The sequence below is a fragment of the Sceloporus occidentalis genome, unplaced genomic scaffold (genome assembly GCF_023333645.1).
Source record: "Sceloporus occidentalis isolate IW3139 unplaced genomic scaffold, rSceOcc1.0.p SCAF_10, whole genome shotgun sequence".
Taxonomy (NCBI): domain Eukaryota; kingdom Metazoa; phylum Chordata; class Lepidosauria; order Squamata; family Phrynosomatidae; genus Sceloporus; species Sceloporus occidentalis.
Genome location: NW_028316990.1, coordinates 36,506,569 through 36,531,302, shown reverse-complemented (window position 1 = coordinate 36,531,302; position 24,734 = coordinate 36,506,569). Strand labels below are relative to the sequence as shown.

The 24,734-nt window shown below is 41.2% G+C and overlaps 1 protein-coding gene and 1 pseudogene across 2 annotated transcripts in view; both read right to left on the bottom strand.

Annotated features, from left to right (window-relative positions):
• LOC149306482 (mitotic spindle assembly checkpoint protein MAD1-like) overlaps positions 1 to 24,734 on the bottom strand; it is a 366,682-nt gene that overhangs the window by 222,104 nt on the left and 119,844 nt on the right. For both annotated transcript variants that reach the window (XR_016282433.1, XM_089539539.1), the window contains exon 13: positions 6,185 to 6,241. Coding sequence is in view for 1 of the 2 variants with exons in the window: in XM_089539539.1 (XP_089395665.1) it covers positions 6,185 to 6,241 (57 nt within the window). In the remaining variant the exon portion in view is untranslated. The remainder of the gene's footprint in view (positions 1 to 6,184; positions 6,242 to 24,734) is intronic.
• On the bottom strand, positions 22,121 to 22,602 carry LOC149306483 (thioredoxin, mitochondrial pseudogene; annotated as a pseudogene).

Here is a 24,734-nt window from a genome sequence, read left to right as displayed (position 1 = left end):
GATGGCTTTCAGTTGCCTGTATTCTTCTTATCCTATCTACCCTGCCAGGTCTCCTTTAGCTCCACAATATGAATTTTGTGGTATATCCAGTAACAGTTGCCAAAATCAGTTCTTATGGGAGAAGAAACCGAGTATGGCAGGGGTTGTCAGCGTGGAAAAAAAGGACAATTTTTATTATTGCTGTACTGTTACCGCGTTGCATAAATCCATAGATCTCTTTATATCTGATCCCATCCTCAGCCCTGGAATGCTATAATCTCAGACCTTAATGGCAAAAGAAGCCTTCAAGCTAAACTTAAATCCAGCGTAAGCTCGCCGCTGTAGGAAAGTTACTTGCAGTTACAGTGGAAAGCGACTGCAAACATTCTCCAGGATTCAGTAATGAATAGCTTTGTTGGCAGCACTTAAGCAACAGCAGAATCCGCCAGAGGTGTTTTTTCCTGTTGCAATGTTTTCTTTCACATCTAGTACCTTCTTTTATTTGCTTGGTAAAATTTGGAAAGCCATGTTTTATGTAATTAGGGGAGGCACATAACTGAAAGGAGAGTTTCTCTCTCTAAATCCAAACCCTATTTTGGGTCCATGAGAGTCATCTCTAACAAAACCCAGGCCTCCAAATTAATCCAAGATAACCAGGCCAAAGACAAATCAGATCAAATCTAGACATAGTTTGGGGATGCAAAGTTGAGCAAGGGAAGAGCCATTGATGATTCTCCTGATCTCACATGTATTCATTATCATTCACCTCGCCAAGGTCCCAGTGTTTCCACATCTGTATCTGTTACACATCTAGTAATATACAACAGATGGCTTCAATTTTTCCAGGGGCTCCTAAATTAAACAATTTCCAAAAAGGGAACATGAGGCAAACATGCTGAAGCCCCCAGAGGGAATTCTTCCAAAGACCATGCATTTCAACTGAGTTCCATAGGAAACAAAAAATAGGTGTTAGGCCTACCTTGGTTTGGATGTTGTTATATATCCAAAAGGGGAAGGCAAAAAATAAGTACCTTAATGCACAGAATAAAAAACAAAACCCAGACCACTAACAGCTCTCATCTACAAATAATAAGCAGGGCTATCCTTACCAATCTGTGTTTCTTTATTCATTTTTATTCATTACTTTTACAGCCCGCCTTTCTCCCGTGGCTGGGATGCAAGTCAGCTTCCAAGTACCAGTAAAAGCTACCAGTACAACTGCAATTACAGATATTAAAATATAAATTGAACTAGTAATGTTATAACTGAACTTGTATGCAAATATAGCAATGATCTACCACTAAGCTCTAGACTTTCTGTGTATACCAACTAGGCTATGTAGTCCCTGCCTCTCATATAACATGCAAGATTACTTAGTTGACTCCAACTGGCCGATTTTGATTTTCCGTTGCAATTTTACTTCCAGAAGTGTGTGCACAGCTTAAGGAAGAAACAATATTTATATGGAGATATGCGAGTCTTCACGGCAAAACCACGCAAAGCAATCAAGAGGGGAAAGAATCAAAGTCCCTTCATTCAATATACACAGCCCTCGGCGAGAGGTTAATTCTGCTTAAACCGCAAAATAAATCCCAGGTTCAGACTCGCGACAGAATATGAAATATCAAAAGGCGTTTCTCGATGGCTCTAATCACAAACCCATTGCTCTCGCCACTGCTGCCCATGCATAATGAGGGTGAAGTATGTTAATGACAGGATGGCGCAGCCCAGAGACGTCTTTCGGTGGCGGTATTAATTGCATTTTGAGAAAGAAGCATGAATTGTGCTTATACAAGCTAATTAGTATGGGTTGGCTAATTAATACTGGAAAGTCAAACTGCCTTTGTCTTGTCAACTGCAATTAGCTGGAGCTGTTTAAATTTCTCTCGCTCTCTTTTTCCCCCAAGTAGTAAACTGACTTTTAGAAGAGAGGTAATTGAATCATGAGCTAGAATACACTGTGTCAGTTAGCTTTGCAGGTCTATTATCCTTTGATACAGTAGTTCTGGACTATGCGAGTACAATGTCACGGGTAGCAAATGCTGCCAAGCTTCCTGGCATCCCTAGAAGCAATCTTATTTTTGCCTGGCACTACCTGCTAGTCATTCATTACTCCAGGTTACCCTCTTTGTCCAATAGAGCCATGCAACCTTTTGTCATAGCTGATCCTGTACAGGACATCCATCCACTTTAATTACTCCACTCCCTTGACTGTGATTATTGTTCAATCCTACTGTTAATTATTGTTGTATTATGATAGAGCTAGTCTTTAATTGAAATTACTATTGTTGTTGTATTTTATTGATTGTACTTGTATGTATTTTATTAGATTGTAATCTCGCCTTGATCCTAAGGGAGAGGTGGGAAATATAAATATATTATGTAGTATTATTATAAACATTAACAAGTTTATTTAGTAAGCATGACAGAACACTAAAAGTAAAATCCACATATAGGTGGGCGTCCATATCCACAAATTCTACATCCATGGATTCAACCAACCATGGCTTACAAATTATTATTTTTAAAGCAAACCTTGATTTTGCCATTCTATATAAGGGACACCATTTTAGGATGCCACTGTATATAATGGGACTTGAGCATCCATGGATCTTGGTATCTGGGAACCAAACCCCAGCAGATACCAAAGGCCCATTGTACGGAAAGGTTGCAGACCTCAAAATAATAGTCATCACTTCTAGCTTTGTTTTCAGCAAACGCCGGGTTGATTTGGGGGCAGTGGCGTTTCAAGTATCTGGGGTTCTTGAGAAGGTTGTGGGAACTAAGTCCCTGTGTTGTGCAGCATTTTTAAGTCATTGGGTTTTGTTTGTTTAAATCATCCGTTTAAAAAAACCTTACGGCTTTTGAGAGCCACAGACCATACGTTCCACAGCCATACAGTCAGGTTACTGCTGAAGAGTTTGCTACTCAAAACGTTTTGAAGAAACCGTGGGCTACACCGTGAGATACAGCAGGCATAGATTTTACCTCTCCTCCCTGTTGACACAAACTTAAAAGCTTTCTTAGGTCAATATCAGACTCAATTAGCTATTAGTCAAAGTAGGACACTCACTGCAGCAAAAAGTATTTTGAAACGATTCCTGCAGAGCGCAGGAACATCAATATAATGAGGGGAAAAGAAAGAAGGCAGGGAGGAACAGGGAAAGTATTCCTAGAGCATGGAAGTAATTTGTAAAAACTGTTACATCTTTGGAATGACGATGGCCATGGTAAGAGATGAGCCATCGAGGTTTAGGTTTATGGTGAGTGACAAACCATCCTTCTGTGCTCTTTGATAGTTTCTCTTCCATCCCTCAACTTGGTGCAATTTGTTCACAGTAGATTGTGCTAAAGGAAGGCTCTGCATGGAAGAGATTTCAAGGGAACATGCTGCACATTTTTTTACTGGCAGTGTAGGCATGCCAAAGAGCAACCGAGTCTCCAAGCTGAGAGAGTTGATTTGTTTTTAATGAGTACCTAAATTTGTGAGTGACCACCATTTGCTACTCAGGCATTTGCCACGCAAAGGCACCAGAGTAGATCCTTCCCCATCTGAGTTTGGGCTAGAAAGAGATTGGCTCCATGGCTGAACAACATACACTGGGAACTGAAGAGGGGGGATGCATTCCTCTAGACTCTGCTGGACTTTTTGGCACCTTTCAGTCCCATCAACCATGGCACCTTGCAGAGATATTTAATTGAGAATTGCCTATCTTCCTATGAAGGATAAGACTTGCAGTTGGAGAACCCTAATTCCACTTGACTCTTCATAGTTCTTAAGGCACATGATTAAAGGAGTTCACTTTGCTGCTTCTGATTTTAAGGACTTAAGTTTTAATTTGTATTTTACGATGCCTTGTTTGAGAGCGTTCTGTTCTGCTTTGGAGGGCCTTGTTAGGGCCCTAAGGCAGAATAAAAATACTCCTACGTATTAATAAATAATGCTAGAACAATTCCAGCTATTAAAAAGAGAGAAAAGAAGAAGAAACTAAGAAGAGACAAAAGTGTTGTAGAGCCAAATCTGTCACCAAATGAAGTGATCACAGCCATTTCGACGTCTCAATTAAAAGCCATTTTAGCTTCAGATCTGACTGTAGCAAATCCTTAAGGGACCCTCCATTGCACAGCTTGACTCAGCTGGCAGGCTCTCCTTACAGAAGGCCCAATATTGGAGCTGCAAATAGTTACAGCCCAGCTGAAAGACCTTGGCATGTGCGCAGCAGTTCATTACTGAAACCACAAGGGTGCTGGCAACTAAAAGAGAAGCAAATTAATAGAGCTGTCCAAGGATGCTTGAAAACAGGACAGACAGGAATGAGAAGAGAGGTTGGACTGAAAAGTAAAAAATTGGGAGGAGATACATACTACCCTTGACAAGTGACCAATATTTCTCAAGAACAGAGTATCAATATGAGATAGCCTCTCTGAAGAAATTGTATATGCTATAGATATACATTGTGGGATGATCTTCAAAGGACTGTGTAATTGTGCAACAATCACACTTTTATATTTATATGGTCAATGGCAAAATTCACCACTGTGAATGTCAGCACCTAAGAGAACCAATAACTCTGGTAGTGTAGTATGTCTTGTATGAGTAGAAGAGCCAAGCTCAACGCTTGATATCTCTTAAGATCAAGTGCTGGCAAACACCTCTATCTGAGACTCTGGGGAGTCTCTGCCAGTCAACCAAATCGGGGCTAGATACTCCAATAAATCTAACAGCTAACCCTTATGTCAGGTTGGAGTAATGAATGGCTTCATTGAGATCCCTGTTCTGAATTTATATGAAGCCTGTCCAATTCAGGTAATGCATCCTGCCTCACAATGCGATAAAGTAATGGTGCATAATGGTCCATCTTTTGAGACCATGTGGTGCCCATCAGCATCCCCCAAGTTCCTGAAAGTGAGTCTTTCTGAAGTTATACTTATTCAGGAAGGAGAACCTTGTGAGACTTGAACAATGTGTGAACGCTCCATAGAAATGACCAGACAGAAGTTGAGTATTTAGCCAGGAACCACTGTATATATTTCTTTCAGTGACAGCTTGTCCTACATATTTCTTTTGCTTCCACGAATACAAACAGATTTCCATAAACCTTTTCATGCTCACGCTATTTGTTTTGCGCTGTTTAGGTTTACTTGAGCTGAAATGTTCTGACTGTGAAGCCTTGTAACCTGCTCATTTGCAGGTCCTGAACTGCCAAAAAACTGAAGTGTAAGTTATGGATGAATATAAAGAAAGGTACAGAAAAACAAATTGCAGCATTGTTTTGTTCAACCCCGACCACGCACAGCCCAGCTCCTCCAGCCAACGGATGTGCGTAAGTCACCGAAGGGGATAAAAGAATCCGAGCTGAAGAACAGCGGAGAGGAGGGAAAATTAAACATTGTGACGGAAACCAGTTTGCAGAAAATTCTGCATAATCACACCAGCAAACCCCTTTAAGCAGCTTTGATAAATAAGTAGCTACCTCAAGAAAACATCTGAGAGTATACAAAGGGCTGCCTTTTTTTCTGTTCACAGCCATCAGGAAATTCAACAATTTATTTTTGAATATGACAAGCCTATTTTGCCCACTTTAATACTTCAACGTTTAATCATGGATATCAAAGTTCTGAACAACGTGCCATGAAATGTGCAAAATCTTTAAGCCAAGAAATAAGTGCTGCTTTAGTGGATATTAAATGCAGCCCTGGAGCTCTATTCTACGGCAGCATGTAGGAAGGAAAGGAAGAGGCTTTCCAGAGAATGGCGCTGCATAATGTATCCCAGCAGAGTTCAGAGATTTCAAGTAGGACCAAAGGTGATTTTGGACAAGATGAAAAGTCAAAGCACAGGTGTCACGCTACAACTCTTACTACAACTCCATGCCTCAGCTAAACCCAGGAGATGTTCACATCTCTAGTGATACCTGGGTACTCTCCACACATCCTCAAGCAAGACGAGAATGCAAATCTCAGGGATTCATATGGAGCAATTACAATTGCAAATGATAGTTCAAGCCATTGACATAATTGGTGTCCAACAATAAAAATCAGGAGGATGGAAGCTATGGGGTATACATGTCTGTTTACAATTAATTGTCCAACTTTCTCCGCTTTTTGCTAAGGAAATCCTGTGTTTTAACGGCTGGCATGGGTAAAAAATGCTCTTGTTCTCAGAATATATCATTAAACAAATTCCCCCAACCCTGACACTTACCATATCTGCCCTTTTCTTCTGGTTTCCTGCTTCTTCCAAAGTCTGGGACAACTGAGCCTTCAAGATAAGAAAGAAAGAATCAAGAAAACAGAACAAAACAAAATGAGAGGCAAAAACCACTGTTACAGCGGCACAGGGCTGCAAATAGAAAGTTGAAATGTCACCTTATCATGCTTAAGAATTATGCAAATATTATAAAGGGAGAAATGTAATAAATAATCAAATATTCACTGTATCTTGGAAAATGTTGGGATTTGAGTGTTTCCTAGTGAAAAAGTGAGCACAAAAGGTCAATGCGTCAACAGAAGTGAGGGTGAGAAACAATGGCAGAGGGATCGCATTGTGGTCATACTTCCGTATATACAATGACAATAACTTCATTCAGTGGTTCTTTCACAAAAATGGAGTCATGAAAGAATATTTCTGGGGCTGCTAATACTTGCTGCAAAACAGCCTCAGAGAACATCTGGAAAGAAAGACTTCTTCAGTGAAGAACCATGATGGGAAGTTGGATCGGGGAAGAATTGTGGCATCCCGAGACACACAGATTTAGAAACGCCATTGCAAATATTGTCAAACATGTGGGACTCTTGTTTTCCTTTTTGCAAAAGAATCGGTGTGGCAGGCCCTCAGCCATAGGAATTCCAGACCAACGCTGATATTTTATCCTTGTTTTGAAAGAAACAGCATGCAAACATACTCTTCTTATTTTCCCCTCTTCTTTTCGTTTTCATGATATCATGCTACAGACCAATTATCCTCCCTGCAGCTCCGTACACAGAAGCTCAAAGAATAATCTCAACTGATGGCACAGAAACTCATTTAAACCACCTCAACATACCCAACAAGAATGGAAGCCTTTCATACAAACTAATTCGTGTCATTGCAGGCATTATTCATTAAAGCTCTCCAGGGCCTTTAGAACAACATCCCGACACGGCACCAAAATGATCTTTACAAGCACACTACCCAAGACAGAGGTGAACAGCAAGTGATTCAGTACAAAGAAGTGGCGCCAGTGGAGGAGTGTGGAGGAAACCATCAAGGCACAAAAGCTAATCACACCGAAATGGAAGAAAACAAAAATTACCGTCTCAAGAGCTCGACATAAAATGTGCCACTCTGCGTCCCAAACAAACCTTGCAATTATGCGCTTGCCGCAGCCTTGGGTTCAGCAGGAGCTAGCACCAAGTCGCACAACCTGGCTGTGCGCACCCTGCAATCACACCCGATTATTAATGCAAAGGGGGCCTCAAACTGGATTTATAGGATTCTAATATCAATTCAGTGCCTGGCGTGGAAACATGGAATCATGCTAATTAAATACTGCAGGGGAGGCCTCTCCTGTGCCAGAGGGTCATAATAAAATTATTGCTAAGTTTGTCGCTGGGACGTCACGCTGCCGTGCGTAAATACAGTGGTATCTGGAAACAAATTCTTCTCCAATATTTAATCAAGTTGAATTACATCAGCAGGTTGGAGTCAACACCGAGACGCAAAGAGGAAGATTAGAAGTTTTCTTGGCAACTGTGATCACAAACTTCTTCACAGGCAGCGACTGCTTTTATCTAGGCACCAAATCAAAACTGGGGGAAAGTAAAAGTAAAAAGTAAAAAGTAATTCTCTGATATCTCAACAAAACCTTTCTGAATAGGATTTTCATGTGTGGAATGCCAACTAGCAGGCTGCATTGAGCTCTGTTCTTATGCTGTTTCTCACATCCGCAGCCTGAGCAGACGTCTTAACCAGACTTTTGACATGCAAAGCAACTGGAGTTGATTCTGTCCTATTAAAGTTACCATACTACCCAATTTACATCTCCTTTTTACCTTAACCCAATGTGTGCTTAGGCTGTTAATCTGAGTCCAAGGCCTGTGGATGATGAATGGGAATTTAGTTTTAGTTTTTTTATTATCAGAATTTACTATAGTTCAAATATAGGGGAGGGGGACAGATCAGCCCATCTCTAGAGATGAATGACATTTTCCCCCCAGGTCATTTTTAATCCAGATTTGGAATGCAAGAAGAGAACAAAAACTGTCTTCCCCTCCATTCCTAATGCCTGCTTGGGTTGTAAATGTAAGAACAGCATAACAATATATTCTGCCAGAGAATCCATTTATGTCCTACCCTTTAGAAAGCAGTAGAATTTTGTAGTAGCAATTTCAGCTGCAAAATGCCTTTAGAAGGCGATAGAATATAAAGAATAAGCACTACAATTTTTGAAACCTTGTGTTTTTTAACCCTATGTCCCCTGACTATGTCATCTGCTGCCACCTTTCATCTTCATGGAGAGTCATTCAGAAAGATCTAGGGACATTTTCTGAGACCTGGGGATCAGGACAAATAAATGTCTCATTTACCTAACTGTCCAATTGCTTTTGGTCCACTGAGGAACATCTGTTTGACCGGTCAAAACAGCACCAATCTCCAGGGGTATGCTACACTGCACTACAGAAAGTGGAAATCTAACCCATCAACAGCCTGACAGTCATGTGCACACTTTTAATTAAGAAAGAAAAATTCAGCTCTGAACTTTGCCAATGGTTCATTTAATCAGTGCGCTTCAAGAAAGCTGCTAGCAGCCTTAACAGCTTAGAAGCAGCAGCTGGGAAGAGACTTGGGAAGGCACAAAGCTACCTGTTGCTCTCCCTCAATCCTAGAACACTTGTGGGGTCTTGTGTTGTGCTTTGTTTTGCTTTTGCGGGGTAGTTGTGGAGAAAACAAGGGGAAATGTGTCTCTTGTAACTGGTATGAAACAGACTGTTTTCATATTATGACTATGCACCAGTTTGGTCCTTTGGCCAAAACCCTACATAGTCTCGGATATTGTCACAATGCTTTAGCAGTGTATAGAGCAGTGATGTCCAATCTCTGGTCCTCCAGGTGTTTTGGACTTCAACTCCCAGAAGCCCCAGCCAGTTTGGCCAAAACTCAAGAATTCTGGGAGCTGAAGTCCAACACATCTGGAGGACAAAGATTTGGAAACCACTGGTATAGAGCATTCCAATGAAACACTTGCCATTATATTTATGAGTACAAAAAGGGGACTGATTTCAGTTAACATACACTAGAGTTTATCTTGTCTAGCATGAACAAACTAATACTAGAATGTTTCCTGGATATTATTATTATTTTAAGCTGGTCTTACAGCTCCGTACCCATGGCAAAGCTCTGCTTACAAGCCCTGAAACCTGCTCAACTTGGATAGATCTCTGCTGCCTTCTTCCCAGCTAAAGTTTGGCCCAAAGCAGTGCACAGCTCCAGATAGTCTGCTTCTCTCTCAGATCATCTATCTGAACTGCTGAAGAATGCCAGGAGCCTCAGACAGATTCCCTAGACCTAAATCTTGACAACCGCTCTCAAAAGCTGCAGCCTCTCACAATACCCAGCTAAGCCTAAGAATACTTCTAACACATATGGAAGAATATTGAAATCTCAGTATTCCTCATACTAAGAATCCAAAGTAATAAGGTTAATGAGAGATTCTGACCTACAGCATCTGGAAAGGTGTGCAGTTGTGTTGCCATTTACATGCAGAAGAAAAAAGAATCGGAAAAGCATAACAGAAAATTTTCTTGTAAAAATGCAGAAAATTGAGAGTATATATGGGCATAGTACAAACCTATAACAAGATGATAAAGACCACTTCTTCATTTATCTTGAAATCTAGTGAGAGGAAAGGGGATATCAAAGCGAACAGGCGCACGTGAAACACGGAGACTTCATTTGGTGAGGAAAAATAAAGGATTATGCTGAAGGTGCTTCAAGAAAAGAAGATTTGGGGAAGGATCTCAGAAGGTGAGCAAAGAGTTCAGCATGCAAGGCAGTATGTGGTATAAACAGTAACTCATTTATGATAGCAGGACCAAATGTCAAAGCAAAAGGCAGTTTTCATCTCAGTGTTTGCTAGCTAGGAAGAACAAGCTTAACCAAGAGAGCCACACTGGATCACTTATATTATACTAAGCTTTGGAAAGCAAAGAATTTAATTAGTACAGCTACATACTAAATTTCTAGAATGAATAATAAGTGGTTGGTATGCAATCAAATAATTCTTTAACCTGGTCCACACATTAATTGACTGGTTGTGTGTAAATAGTTAAAATCAGGTAGCTGTCCATTGAAATATACCATAAAGGGTTTTGCCTAGCCCTTCTCCAATGTTGTACCCTCCCTGTCCGCTTTGAGAGAATGCCAGACTGCAGATGCAATTCGTGACACGCTTCCGAAATTGTGCTGCAGTTTAACTTGAGATATAAGGACCTTTTCAGAACACTTTTTTCCTAATCTTCGTGCTTCCTAGTGCTTTTCAATTCAACAGCATCAAGCATCTCCTAAAGAACAATCAATGTAGCAACATCAACTGTCTTAAAAACTGTGTACACAAGCAAGGGAAAATGGGAGCGGGGCACGGATAGGAAGACCCCAGACATAAATTAAATTAATCCCAGCAGCCCATGACCATTGCTCCCTTCCTGACTGTTGTGGGAGTCTGTCAAGCAACCATTATAACCATCGACTGAATTTGGGATAGCAAATAACAAACTGTTTCGGGCACAACCTATTCATTAACTGTCTGACAGTTACATTGGACGTATCAGCACTGGACTCATTGTGAGGAAGGGCGAGATATAAATCAAACAAATTAGATAAATCAACAAACACACCCCAATTGCGTCTCATCCGCCAGACGGAGAAGCCATCACCCGTTATGATAGATTACGCTGCTTCATAGGAGAGTACAACTCACCAAACAGCAAGTAACATCTTTGACAAAGTGCTGGACCACCATCTCTGGCCATCAGATGCATCCTCAGCTCTGGGGAAGGATATGTTAGGTTTACACATATCCCCTGTAACCCATATTTAATAAAATTCTAGAAAAGTACCATTTCAGTGTTCCATGAGACACAGTCCAACACTAATGCTACTGGGTGGTCAGGTGCGTCATGCATCATTTGTACACTGCCATCTTTTTTAAGGTATGTGTATGACACCATGATATTAGCAGAAGACATTAAGGAATTGGAACAGTTACTAAGGAAGCTCAAAGATGAAAGTGATGCTAAACATCAAGAAAACAAAAATAACGACCACAGAAGAAATACACAAATTCAATCTAGACAACGAGGAAATTGAAATAGTTAAAGAATTGACGTATCTAGGATCAAACATTGACCAGAATGGAGACTGCAGTAAAAAGATAAGAAGAAGACTAGAAATGGGAAGGGCAGCTATGAAAGAACTGGACAAGATACTGAAGAGCAAATACATACAAATGAGCACTAAAGTCAGAATTGCCCAGGCCACTGTATTTTCCATCATCCCTATGTACAGATATGACAGCTGGACTGTGAAGGAAGCAGACAGAAAGAAAATCAACTCATTCAAAATGTGGTTCTGGAGAGGAGTCCTTAGGATGGTCCCATGGACAGCCAAGAGGACAAACAAATCGGTTCTTGGGCAGATCAGACCAGGGCTCTCCTTTGAAGCTAAGATGATCAAGTTGAGACTATTGTACTTTGGCCACATCATGAGAAGGCAGGGATCACTAGAAAAAATAATAATGCTAGGAAAGGTGGAAGGTAGAAGAAAGAGAGGAAGACCACAGACCAGATGGATAGATTCAATTGGGGGGTTATGGGCAAGGGCTTGTGGGATCTGGGCAAGAATGCAATGAAGGATAGGGATTCTTGAAGGTGTCTCATCCACAGGTTCACTATGAGTCTGAGTCAACTCGAGGGCAGCTAACAACAACAACAAATGTTTTCTGAAGAAGCACATGAAGTCTCCAGGTTGTCTCTCCTGTGATTCCCACCACCACGCTTCCCAGTTCCAGTTCTATCAGGGCTTATATTTTAACATCCTGTTCAAATCAAATCAAAGAACAGCCTGAGCTTGTAACAGGAAAATGGGGTGGCACTGTTTTAAATGCAAGTCAAGAAAACCTATGGAGTGCAATTCACTATCTTGATTCTGCCACAACATGGCCTAAATAAAAATGGGGCCCAGAAATCACGTATGCAGTTTGATGACTGAATTAAAAAGGATTTAAAAGAGCCAGCCTCTGAGATTCCCACACCTTATCACACTAAGCATTTCTTAATAGAGACAGCCTTAATATCTTGACTTAAAAGGTCAAGTCAATAAAACTGGGTACAATGTTGTCTTACTTATTGATTCATAATTAAACTCATAATACTCGGACGCTGATGTGAGAACGTTAGATAGGGCTTCTTCTGTGGCAACACTCCAATTGTGCAACGTCCTCCCAAAGGCAGTCAGCCTGGCTCCATCTTCATTAAGCTTCTGGCAGACAGTCCAAACTGTGACGTCTTGTCAAACCTTTTGACTGACAGCTTAATTCTGAGCTATATTCTAAGGCAGTGGTTCCCAAACCTTTGTCCTCCAGGTGTTTTGGACTTCCAGTCTCCCCATTTTTCTATCTCATTTGTTTTCTCACTTGAGGCAGAAAGCCATAAATTCCTTTGCTAACAATATGGAGGGTCTTCTGATGCAGACTATGGCTATCCTGAAGAGCGGAGAAAACACACCGCTCAAAACTCTAGTCCTTTTTTAATGCAGCAAGCACCCAGGAAAGCTCTCCCCTACTTTTTGTTCTCCTCTTAACAAGGCAGGTGGATGCAGACCTAGCAAGTCAATTTGGGCATTTGGGCGATTATTGCCCTCTTTACCTACAAGGTCACAGACTCAAAATGAATCTCTCCACAGAAAGTGGTCTCTGAAATGAAGCTGAGTCAAGTTTGATCAATATCTAGGAGACACTTCATTGTCTCTGCATTTTTTATATATATATCAAAAATTCTGCTGGAGAATCACAAACCTGTGCCACTTCAGCATCTTGGTTCAAAAACATGGACCTTCAATAAGGCTAAGGAAGCGAGTGCTTGTGATGAAGTGCCAAGACGTTTCTTTTGGTTCCTTTTATTTTTGCAATCTAGCAACCGCTGTGCCTGGGCCGAAAGATATTCTCTCGCTAGATTCATATTGGCTGTGCTGTGCATAATACAGGCTTCAGAAACCAAACTGGCTCAAGATACAGCCTAAAAATTCTACATTGTGTCTCCAAATTGGTTGCTCAATATGCAACGGTCATTAAAAGTGGACATGCCACTAACAACTGGGTAACTATGCAAGTTCTCTCTTCTGGACATAGCAAAAGCAACTGTTCTAATGCAAGAAACCACTCCAAAACCTAGAAGGGCCAGACGTATGAAACACGTTACAAAATGCGACTTGCCAAATATCAGTATTTACAGCTAAAGATTATATACGTTCTGCTAGTTCGTAGTTGTTTATCTGAGACACCAAAAAGGGTTAATTGACACACCAAATACGTTTTCCCTCTCACATGTGATATTTTCATACATTTTCCTAGCTTTGCAGCAGCAGTGGAGAGCTTTGATTTCAAACAGCTGCGAACAGCTCTATTGTGTGGGTGGAAAGGATTGTGACAAAACTAACTTCCAATGGTTACACCGCAAGACTTCAGTTTATTTGCATACCACAATTCACTGTATTAAAATATTGTGAAAGCTGGTATGAAAAGTAATTTCCACCAGTAAAACATGCCAGCTTATGGCACTATGCAAAATAAATTTAAATAGCTAAGAGAAGCTACTGAATTAGCCCTTTCATACGACACCTGACCAAAAATAAATTACCCAACGCATTTCAAAAAGGAGGGAAGAAGAGAGAAAGGCAGGGGCTGGTCCAAAAGAAATGCTATAACTTCATACAGAATGATACTAGGATGTTTGGTTAAGGTCTACTTTAAAGCTATAGAGTTTTATTACTCACATGGAAGCTTTCATCATCTACTCTTACAAATTATTAGTATTCATTGCTCTTTGGGACACAACGATAGAACGCTCCTATCTTGGAGAAATGTCCCCAAAGTTTAAACCTGCGTAAAAGATTGTGAACCTTGTTTCCGTACCTTGGATCAAACATTGATCAGAATGGGGACTACAGCCAAGAAATCAGAAGAAGACTGTCGATGGGAAGAGTAGCCATGAAAGAGCTAAAGGAGATCCTAAACACTAGATATATAACTGAGCACTAAAGTTAACAATTGCACAAACTATCCTTGTCCCCATGTACGGATGCGAGAGCTGGACAGTGAAGAAAGCGGATAAGAAGAAAATCAATTCATTTGAGATGTGGTGCTGGAAAAGAGTACTAAGGGCACTGTGGAGAGCCAAAAAGACAAACAAATTGGTTCTTGAACAGATCGAGCCTGAAATCTCTTGGCTAGAAAGATGTTCTTACTAGAATCTCTAGGTCCCCTGGCATGACTCTGTGGTCAAATGTTGCTGGAAGTCATTCATTTCAACAGCGTTCACTATTATCCATAGTTTTGCGTTTCCAAGTCTTGGAACATATCCCTTGTGGATATGGGGCAATGCTATTATTATTTTGACTCAGAAACCCAGTTTGATTTTGCTTAAGGATCCCAAGAGGGCTTTCCAGAAAGCATACCAAGCGAGAAGAAAGAAGGGAGATTTTTATCTAAATAATTATTGCAAGTATTTTTCAAAGGCCTTGTGGGAGAGAGAGAGTAGCTGTGATAACATGCCAGGGATCAGGAATGTTGACCTCCTTGCAATAATTTATACAGAGGTTTCCAAACGGAGACAGACACAGAGAGAAATCACTGCAGTCACTACATTTCGAAAGTTTATACATGAATGCCACAGAAATCAAACTGAGTTGCAGAAGCATGAACACAGTTATTTCAATTTGCTGCTTAGAGAGCTTCAGTAAAAGACAAGATGCAAGAGAGTACTTTAGTATTCAACTCTAGTGGAACTGTGACTTTCTTTCCCTTGCACTACAATCCTCTGTGATTTTCTTGCCCCTCAAAGCATGTTTTCAGGAGAACAGAAAGGGCTCCAAGAGAAAGGGAGATCTTCAATTCTGGCAAAAGTAGGAAGATCCCACAGATGCATATCACTGGATCCTAGCCATACAGTATAACTCTTCCACCTATTTGAACCCTGCTAGATTCTGGCCTTTACTGGAGTCCTAGTCCATCTAATTTCAAAGGTGCTGAATGAGAAAACGTATCTACCAATATACCCACACAAGAGATTTTGCTTGGATTAACTCTAGGCTCCACTTTAAGCTTAAGCTTAGCCTTCTCCAAGTTGGCACAGCTCCCATCAACCCCAACCATCATGGCAAACAGTAAGGATGAAGTCTAAAGCACTTGCAGAGTACCAGATTGAGAAAGGCTGCCTTAAGCTCTGTATATATGTAGCATATAATGCACAACTAATGACCTTGATCATATACTTTGGATGTCAATGGAAAAATGAAAGGAGCAGTAATAGCAAGTTCAGTTGTTGTTGTTGTTGTTGTGGGCCTTCAAGTGGTTTCCAACTTATGGTGACCCTAAGGCAACTCTATCATGAGATTTTCTTGGCAAGATTTGTTCAGAGGAGGTTTGCCATTGCCTTCCTTGCTCTTTATTTCCCTTCAAAAGCCTTGGCTACATGGAAGACAAAATACAAAGATCAAAAATACCAGCGACGGTCCTTAGGGAATGCTGTGTTTTGCACTGACTGTTCCTTCCCAGCACATAAACTGTACGGTGCCCCTCTTCCAAGCCCATGGTGTTGTAGCCTCCGGGGAAGTAACATGCTGCCAAGCAAAACTGCCAAGTTGCAGCTCCCTCGACAGAAAAAGGCAACATGAGTGATGAAGTTCTGCCAAGCCGACTGTGTTGGAGTTGCATGGCAGCTAGAACAGCATCTTGCAGTCACAGTCGAGTGAACCTCTGATGCTGATGGACTCCAAGGGACTTACTGTACATCCTTGAAACTCTACAAGAGAAGCTTGATGCTGAAAGCACTCCCTCCTGGGCACAAGCATTGTTCCCATCACACACACACACAGCTGGCAAATTTACATTCGTAGCAGGTAACATCAACAAGGATGCTCCTCGCTGTTAACTATACATCCAGCTCAACATAGGTAACGTTTAAGTCCAATTAAAAACCCAATGTGAGCCTCTGTTCCTTGGCCAAAATGAATATAAAGAGGGCTGGCTATGAACCAGGGAACAGAGCTGTCAGGGAAAGCGATAAATGAGCACAAGCTACAGCAGTCTATTCCTCCTAGGCAAAATCACAAGGCAAAGATCACACCCCGGCGACACGAGAAGCATTAGGCCAAGTACCTGGTGTGGCACATATCTCAAACTATGCTCTGGGCAGAAGATTCATCAGGACCTATGGGTTGATCCTAGAGTGAATTCTAGTAGATCTGCAATGCTTGCAAGTTGCATGCTGCCTTATGGAGACTCCATGAATTTCATAGGGGTTCGCTCACCAAAGGTCCCATCACCTCCTCTAGCTAACCTAACAATACATACATGGGGTTTATTTTCATGTTTCTCTCTATCCACGTCTTCTCTTCCCATATTTCAAATTTTATATCACAAGCTTCTCACAGATTTGTCCTCTTATATTTTGCGAAGTGTCAACATGACAGCCATTAATGGTCATGGATGTTACAGTATTTTCCCACTTCTCATGCACCCACTCATTAGTCTTTTTTATTTCGTGGTTTTAATTTTACTTCAAAACACTTTTAAATGGGATGACATTTTATTGCCATTAGGAATGTCTTGAAAACTCTGGTCAAAAGTGGGATAAAAATCTAAAATGAACAGAAAAGAGGCCACGGAGTTTCACTAAGGCTCTTTGATTTCAATGTTTTTAAAGGGAAACTATGACATCTCCCATCTTGTATCGCTGACATTTTTTGCAGTCGGCACAGCAAGGAAAAAAGGAGAGTCCTTTTCTTTTTTTACTTTTTGGTTTTATTTATTTTTTAATATATGAAAATGCATTGCAAAATCAACAAAGCCCAAGAGAATTTTAAATGTGCTTCAAGGGCTTCAAGTAAACTATCAATCTGGCTCCCATGGAACAAGCAAATCAACAAATATATTCCCTCCTGGCATCCTCCTTTTAAAGGATTCACCGCTGTTCTAATTGACTGCCACTGAATCAAGTCGGTCTATAAATAGGGAACAGAAGAGAGAGAAACAAACACATTAAAGTGGTAGTAAGCTGGAAAGGTACCAGGAGCCAAGAGGAGGGTGGGCTCCAGTGGAAGAAAACCTGCAAAGGGAAAACAATAAAGAGTCATGTTGCACCTTAAAGACGGACATGTTTTAAAACGTTTCTGTAGAGTGGAGCTCACTAAACATACAGTCCACAAAAGGTTATGCCACACACAAAAAATCTACTAAGCTTTAAAATCCGATGAATTTTAAACAGCCTTTCTTGGATGGCTAGCCACTAGAAACTGCAAGAGAAGAAACTAATATGGAGAGGCTGGGTTTCAAAACAGAAAGTTGCAAGGGAGTGTGCAAAAGGATAGAAAAAAGGCAGCCACAATCTAAAGCAGTGGTTCTCAACCTTCCTAATGCCGCAACCCTTTAATACAGTTCCGCATGTTGTGGTGACCCCTGACCATAAAACTGCGGTGTCTAGGTTACTAAGGCCATCAGAAATATGTGTTTTCCAGTGGTCTCAGGCGACCCCTGTGAAAGGGGACGCCAAAAGGGATCATGACCCACACGTTGAGAACCACTGATCTAAAGGAAGAATGGAAGGCCTATTTATGATGCAGGACACCAGTTTTCTGTCTAGAGACACTGACAACTGGTGCTCTCTGGCATAACGCGATACCTGGTACCTTGGATATTAAAAGTCTACCATGAACTGTGAAATAGAGGTTAAATTAAGCTATGATCCCGTAACTTGATTTGCAGAAGAACTGACTCAAGACTTGACGTCTATAGAACCAGAGTAAAAGAGAAGACAGATTTTGGATTAGCGACATCATGGGATGCTTACATTTAACTGCCAGATTTTACATTTAAAAATTCAGCAATGGAAAATTTACAGTAAAAGGTGCTGTACGCTATATTTCAGAGGAAGGGACTGGCAAAACCAAGCTGAATATTCCTTTCCCAGGAAAACTCTATGAAATTCATAAGGATATGTCAGTAAGTGGCCTGAAGGCACATAAACACACACTCAGACATCATCTGATAAAGATACATTTCCACAAATCCTAGACTCTTCTGGTACTTCAGGTACAAAAATAACTCATATGCTGACCTGTGAGGCATCACTTTTGTGACACTTATATGTACAAGTAGGTGATAAGCATCACACAGATCTTTAAATATAATGTAAGAGAAATTATTTCACCCCTTTGGTACTAGTATGCACCAATAAAGGTAAAACGGAGACATTGATCTTGCTTTCTTGCTTTCCAAAAGTCAGTCTATGTCAAAGCAGTTACTGATTTCTTGCCCACAAGTGGATAGAGTCACAGAGTGTTGCACAAGTCAGTCAACTGCAGAAGGCCATTCAACCACAGCGCAGAAGGAGAAGTCCGACACTGAAATGGTACAGCCATTTCCCACTAGAAGACAAATATATAAACCAAATTGTGCCCGATACAATGGTGAAGGATGGATAAGGCTCAAAACCTAAGAGGAAGACCAGATGATTAAATAAGGACAAAAATGTGACATTATCAAATAAGGAGAAACAGGTCTCTGTGGTGCATTTCTGCATGGTCCTAGCTCAGTGGTTCTCAGATTGTGGGATGGGTGCGAAAGTTGCTCAAGGAGGATGTGAGACTTGGAGGTCCTGATCCCTCCTCCTCCACTTCCCAAACCTTTTTTGTCCTGGAGGTGAAAAGAAAGGCAAAGAGAGCACTTGGAGCCTCTGCCTGAGAAATGAGGAAAGCTATCTCCAAGTAATACATTAAAATATGCATGAACGTGTGAATGAAAATATGCACACTAAACGAACAAAGTATTTTTATTCATATACGATGTCAAGCATCATATGCCCAGATGTAGATGTAAAAGGGGTCACAAGGGTATAAAGTTTGAGAACCACCCTTCTAACTGTTTCCATTTCTCGTGTCCTCCCTATTTCCATGAGATTGCCTAGCAGGGTGCAAGTCTATCCTATTAGATCTGTACTGATAAAGCCCCAAAGGACTACATCATCATCATCAAGCCAATGTAATTCCAATGTTACTGAAGCAAGCTCGGCAAAACTCAATCACGCTGCTTTCTGCGCGCCAATTACAGGGAAGCTGACAACACAATCATACCTGATAAAGATCTGTCAGCTAGAAGAAAGGTCCTGCCAGTCAGGGATGTACTCAGGGCACAGCAGGCACCAAGAGGAAAAGCCAGTTGCAAATGTTACGTTCCCCATTACAATGAGCAGTGTGGCAAGACGGCAAGGTTTTCTATCAAGCAAATTTAGAAATCAGCGAAGGGGTTCTTTATGGTTTAAATCTTCTTCAATCCTCAATTTTAGACTTCTTGTTGTCACTTGGTCATCTAAACCCTGAAATTTAAAAAGAAGTACCCAACCTGTTGAAAGCTGTATTAACAGCCAGTGATACAAGTGATGATGCAGTGAGAGAGACACCTTTGGAAGCATAACTAACATGTGCTTTTCTGTTGCGAGTTTAGGCTTTCTAGCAGCACTGGGAACCAACAATATCTGAAGGGCCATGGGTTGTCCACCTCGATATTTGAATGCCACAGCCTAGGTGAAAATATATGGATGAAATTTGCCGTGGGTGAGCGTGCCTTTTTTAAAATCTTTGATCCATCCCAGAAGGTGGCATTTTGCTGAATCCAAAGGAAAGTATCTCAGCATTCAGATAAATGGAAACTAGCATCAAGCCCAGCAGCAACAATATACAGAATAAACGAATCAAGAAGCTATGGAGTGGTACTGAAAGATGGTATGAATTTAGGCTACTACCAGGTTCAAAGGCATAGCCCTTACCATCCAAGGAAGATCTCCATGGACAAGTATGGCCGCAGGTGTAAATAACAGCAAGGGGCGGGTGGGGATGAATGTATAAAACATCATGCTTGTATTGTGAATATAAAAGGCATTTCTAATGCTATACTCCTCCTGCTCTTCACACCAATATGATTCATAGGGAAAAGGCTAGCACTATTGAAGCCCCACATGCTTTTTTTAAGAAGCAAAATCAAAGTGTGCTTTACCCTATTTACATGTTATGTTCCATTTGATGTTATGTGGCCAATGTTAAGGGACAGTCCAAAGTCCACTCACTGCTCGGCTAAAAAAGTCTACTTTAAGGCAGATTGCTCTTAATCTGTAATATCCTCATTGCTGTCAAACATTATTTCCTAAAGAGCACAATCTTAGCCCCTTTGGTTTGGCGCCTGTAACACAAGTCGTTCTGGAGATCATAAACTCTTTCAACCATTGTGGGGTTAGTATACCAAATGACAAATGTGTATAAACTCTAACGGCAATATGAAATATTACTACGCAATTTATTAAGCGGTATAAAGTAACATTGGAGGAACACCATTGCCAAGCTGCAGAGGGATTTTTCGATGTGTTACAAACTATAAAGTTTTCTGTTTGCTAAAAAGCTTTTGCAAGAACCAAAGCTTGTTTGACTTTAGCACTGATTAAGCTAAATGGATAAGTGGCGAAGCCTAAGAACTGAAGAGAGTCAGACAAATTCAGGAAGACCCTGTTAAGTTTTTATGGAATAGGTTTTTATTTGCCGTTTAGTGTTTCTTAGCGGTTTGGCCAAAGACCTTAGAGAATAGTTTTGCTTTCATACTCTTCACGTTTCAGAGCATGAGTGAACCTTCCCTTCCACTTCCCAGAATAAATAGAAACAATCCCATGTAGACATAGACACAGACCCACACTGTGACAAGCTCAAAGTCCCAGGACAACTAGCTGAACGTTTAGTTAAAGGCCATCAAAAACAGTGTCCATCATTAGCGAGGCAACCGGTTTTTTAAAAGCATTTTACTTCAACTGCTTGGAAATGATTCAGAAAGATGCTCTCCCTTCTCAAACACCACGGAGGGAAGGCTGCTTCTAAGAAACTGTACGCTGTGATGTGTGTGTACTTCATGTAAAAATAGGGATTTTTCTTGCTTTTACCAAAATGCTGATTTGCTGTGTTGATCAAGTAAAACGCTTCAGTTTAGTGAACTGAGATTTCTTTAATTTGGTAACAACCCTCAAAGTTGGTGAGATGTTCACCCACAGTCATAACTGAGCGGTCAAAGACGTTTCCCATAGCCAAATGGAAAACACTCCAAATGTCCATTTACCAGGGCTGGTCTTGATGTCCTAGCTGCTGTCTCTAGCAAATAATTCTCATATTATCCCTCTTTTTCAATGGATGTCCTCCTTGTTGCATCCTTCAGCACTGTCCAATCCTTCCAAAATGGCACACTAGTCCTTCTCTAACAAGATAATTCACCATTTCCCCTCATTTCCCTCTAAGGAAAGACATTCTAATTTTAAAGGGAGAAATGCAAGAGGCCTTGGTGCAAGTCACTCAGTTCTCCTTGTAGTTCTCCACCTAATGCAGGGGTAGGCAATCTTTTTGAGCCGGGGGCTGGGTTGCTGTCCCTCAGACAACTGGGGGGCTGAAGCCAAATAAATAAATAAATAAATAAATAAATTTTTTTAAAAAAATTAAATATATAAATAAACCAGGACAAATGTAGGACAAAATTTTCAAATGGAAGACACTTTTTTTTGAAAAATGGAGGACACGCGAAAAAATTTGCTGATTTTTTTAAAAATGTTAATATAAATGCATGTTTCTGAGGCTTCTATAGACAACTGCCCCCCAAAGGCCCCGGCGGCAATCGGCGGCAGGACCGGGCTGGGGCCGGTCCCAAGGCCTCGCCGGGCCGCATCCGGCCCGCGGGCCGCAGGTTGCCTACCCCTGACCTAATGCATCTGAGGTCTATGAAAGCTCATAATGCCAACTTTTTTCTTTAGTTAGACTCAAAGGTGCTATAAGATCTCTCTCTACATATCCGTTCTCCTTGGTTGTTCAGGGCCCAATAAGCTCCTTGAGGAAGGCTTCCAGCTGATCCTCATCTTTTAACCCCATAAACTCATTCACCACGACCACACTCTTCATAGCTAGGACTGTGAGCACTGCGGAAACCTCATATCCAAGGTCTGTCTGATTGTCCATGTCCACTTTTGCCATAAGCACCTTCCCCTGGTGCTTGGCCATCATCTTTTCTAGTCTAGAGCCCAGGATCTTGCAGGGATCATGCCACTGGCCATGGAAATCAATCACCAGTGGCTTTTGACTGTCTTGAAAGCCATCCCTATCTTGGATGTTACAGGTGCACCTGAAGACCTGACTGGTGGGAAAAGTCCTTCTTGCTGCAAGTGAAGGAAAGGGGCAACATTACATGGCACAGCTGAAACACAGAACAAGAGCAGTGAGGATCGGGAATGAAATGGCATCAAGAAGTGCTTGATGTAGAAGGCCATAAACAGTTTAAGAAGTTTTTGGGCCATCTTCCACACCTCGCCCTCAAGCCTCTCAACTCAAGAACCGAACAGAAAAGCAGAGAAACCAGGGAAGCAATCCTTGGTGTGAGGACAGGGTGTTTTACAAGCACCACATTATTTTATTTCATGATATGTTCAAAGGTCAGCACATTTCATGAATCAAACAAATATCCTTCCCAAAGTGTAGGCAGCTGCAGTGGCGATGCTAGTTGTGGCATGGCGGAAGAGTCTGACTAGGAACATTTTAAACCCACTAGCATTGGGGGCAAGGTTAAAGATCTCCTGACTATGAAGCTGTCTGCAGCCAGCAGCCCACAGCAATCTCATATACCTGCCCATTGTAACAAGGCTGCTGTGCCTTACAACAGGAATGATTTCGGAAGCTGTGTCACTACGAAGCCTTTCTTTGCTGCCATCTGGCGGGGACCAACTGAAGGCCTGCACAGACTAGAGATAAATCTGCTGCCTCCCTTGCAGGAAAAGAAATGGTCTATCTTCAGAAGCAGACTGGACCCCTCTCTCCAACACATTCATCAAACACTCAGCTTCCTCGCCACACTGAAATTGTCTCTTTTCCCCTTGTGACAAAACGTGAATGAATAGCAAATGAACATTAGTTATCTCCTCCTACCAAACCTCCCTTGGAAAAGAACCCAATTTTAAATCCTCTATAGAAGTAAGGCTCCGTTATCATCTGCTGGTTTCCACACAGCCAGGTAGACTTAAGGAGTTGAGCCGAAGTCTCAGGCTGGGGGAGGAGAGCACCTCTGCAAATACAGACATGAGCCACTTTTAGTGCTGACAAGCCCATTTTAAACAGGTTGCACATTTAACATTTCAAAAGAGACACCCACAGGGGACCGGGAAGAGATAAGAAGTGCCACACCACTGCATTCCAATATATATATATATATATATATATATATATATATATATATATATAATTTTAGACAAACCATATGAAAAGCAGTTAAGACAACCATATCTGAAAGACGTTTAATCCCAGCAAGAGGATCCACTGAGAACAAAACCTTCTGGGAAGCTTAAAGGGCTGGGGAAATAAACAAAACACTTTTCTGTTTATTCCCATTTAGCCGCAGCTTTGCTAGCAAATTAACCAGAGAGCGCACTGGAGCATTGCGCAAGGCAACGTTCTTGCCGCCAGGCCAAATGCTGAGCAAGCTACAGGATCTGGAATAGTGAAACCAATGGACACTTGGACCCAAGCATAAACTGAATTTAAATGGGGTGCTTTTGAAGACAGCTTAAAATCTTTGAATTAGTGGGAAGTGTCGCTGCTGGGGTTTTAACCCGAATAACAAGGCAAATCTCATTACTCTGAAGCTGCATACAGTATTCTTTTCAGGACGCATCTGCACTGCAGAAATAATCCAGTTTGATACCCGTTTAACTGCCCTGGCTCAATGCTAAGTGAATCCTGAGAACTGTCATTTTTATCCTTTGCTGTCAGAGAGCTCTGGTGCCACAATAAACTACAATCCCCAAGATTTCCTAACATTGAGCCAGGGCAGCTAAAAGTGATCTCAAACTGAATTACTTCTGCAGTGTGTTTTGTACCATAGTCCCAAATAACAATATGCAGCATACTGTTAGTTTCAGAGTTGCAACAAGATCCCTTTGCATATTGATATGCTTTCTCTTCTTAGCTAAAATATATTTTATGAGTCACTGTTTTAATGCCATGTAGATTATGCTATACAAAAGTGGGGAAGGAGTGCCAGCATTAAATTAAGAGTGGAATTTCTGCCAGGGACTTGGGAGTTATTTCATGCAGATGCTCCTCATTTCTCTAGGTTCTCTATAAAACATGGATAGCAACAACCTCCTTAAAGGTTTGGTATAAATAATTTTCATGCTATGAGTAATGTATAAACTCCACCTACTTCGGTAACAGCTGGAAAAAAATCAGCAGTTATCAAAGAGTGAAGTATGTCAAGGGAGGTGAAGTTTTACTCCTTCCTCTCTCTGTTCCTATTTCTTCTTCAACAAGTGCCCATCTTCAAAAAGGGGAAAAAGGAGGATCCCAACAATTATCGTCCAGTCAGTCTGACATCAGTTCTAGGAAAGATTCTGGAGCAGATCATTAAACAGAGAGTCTGTGAACATCTAGAAGGCAA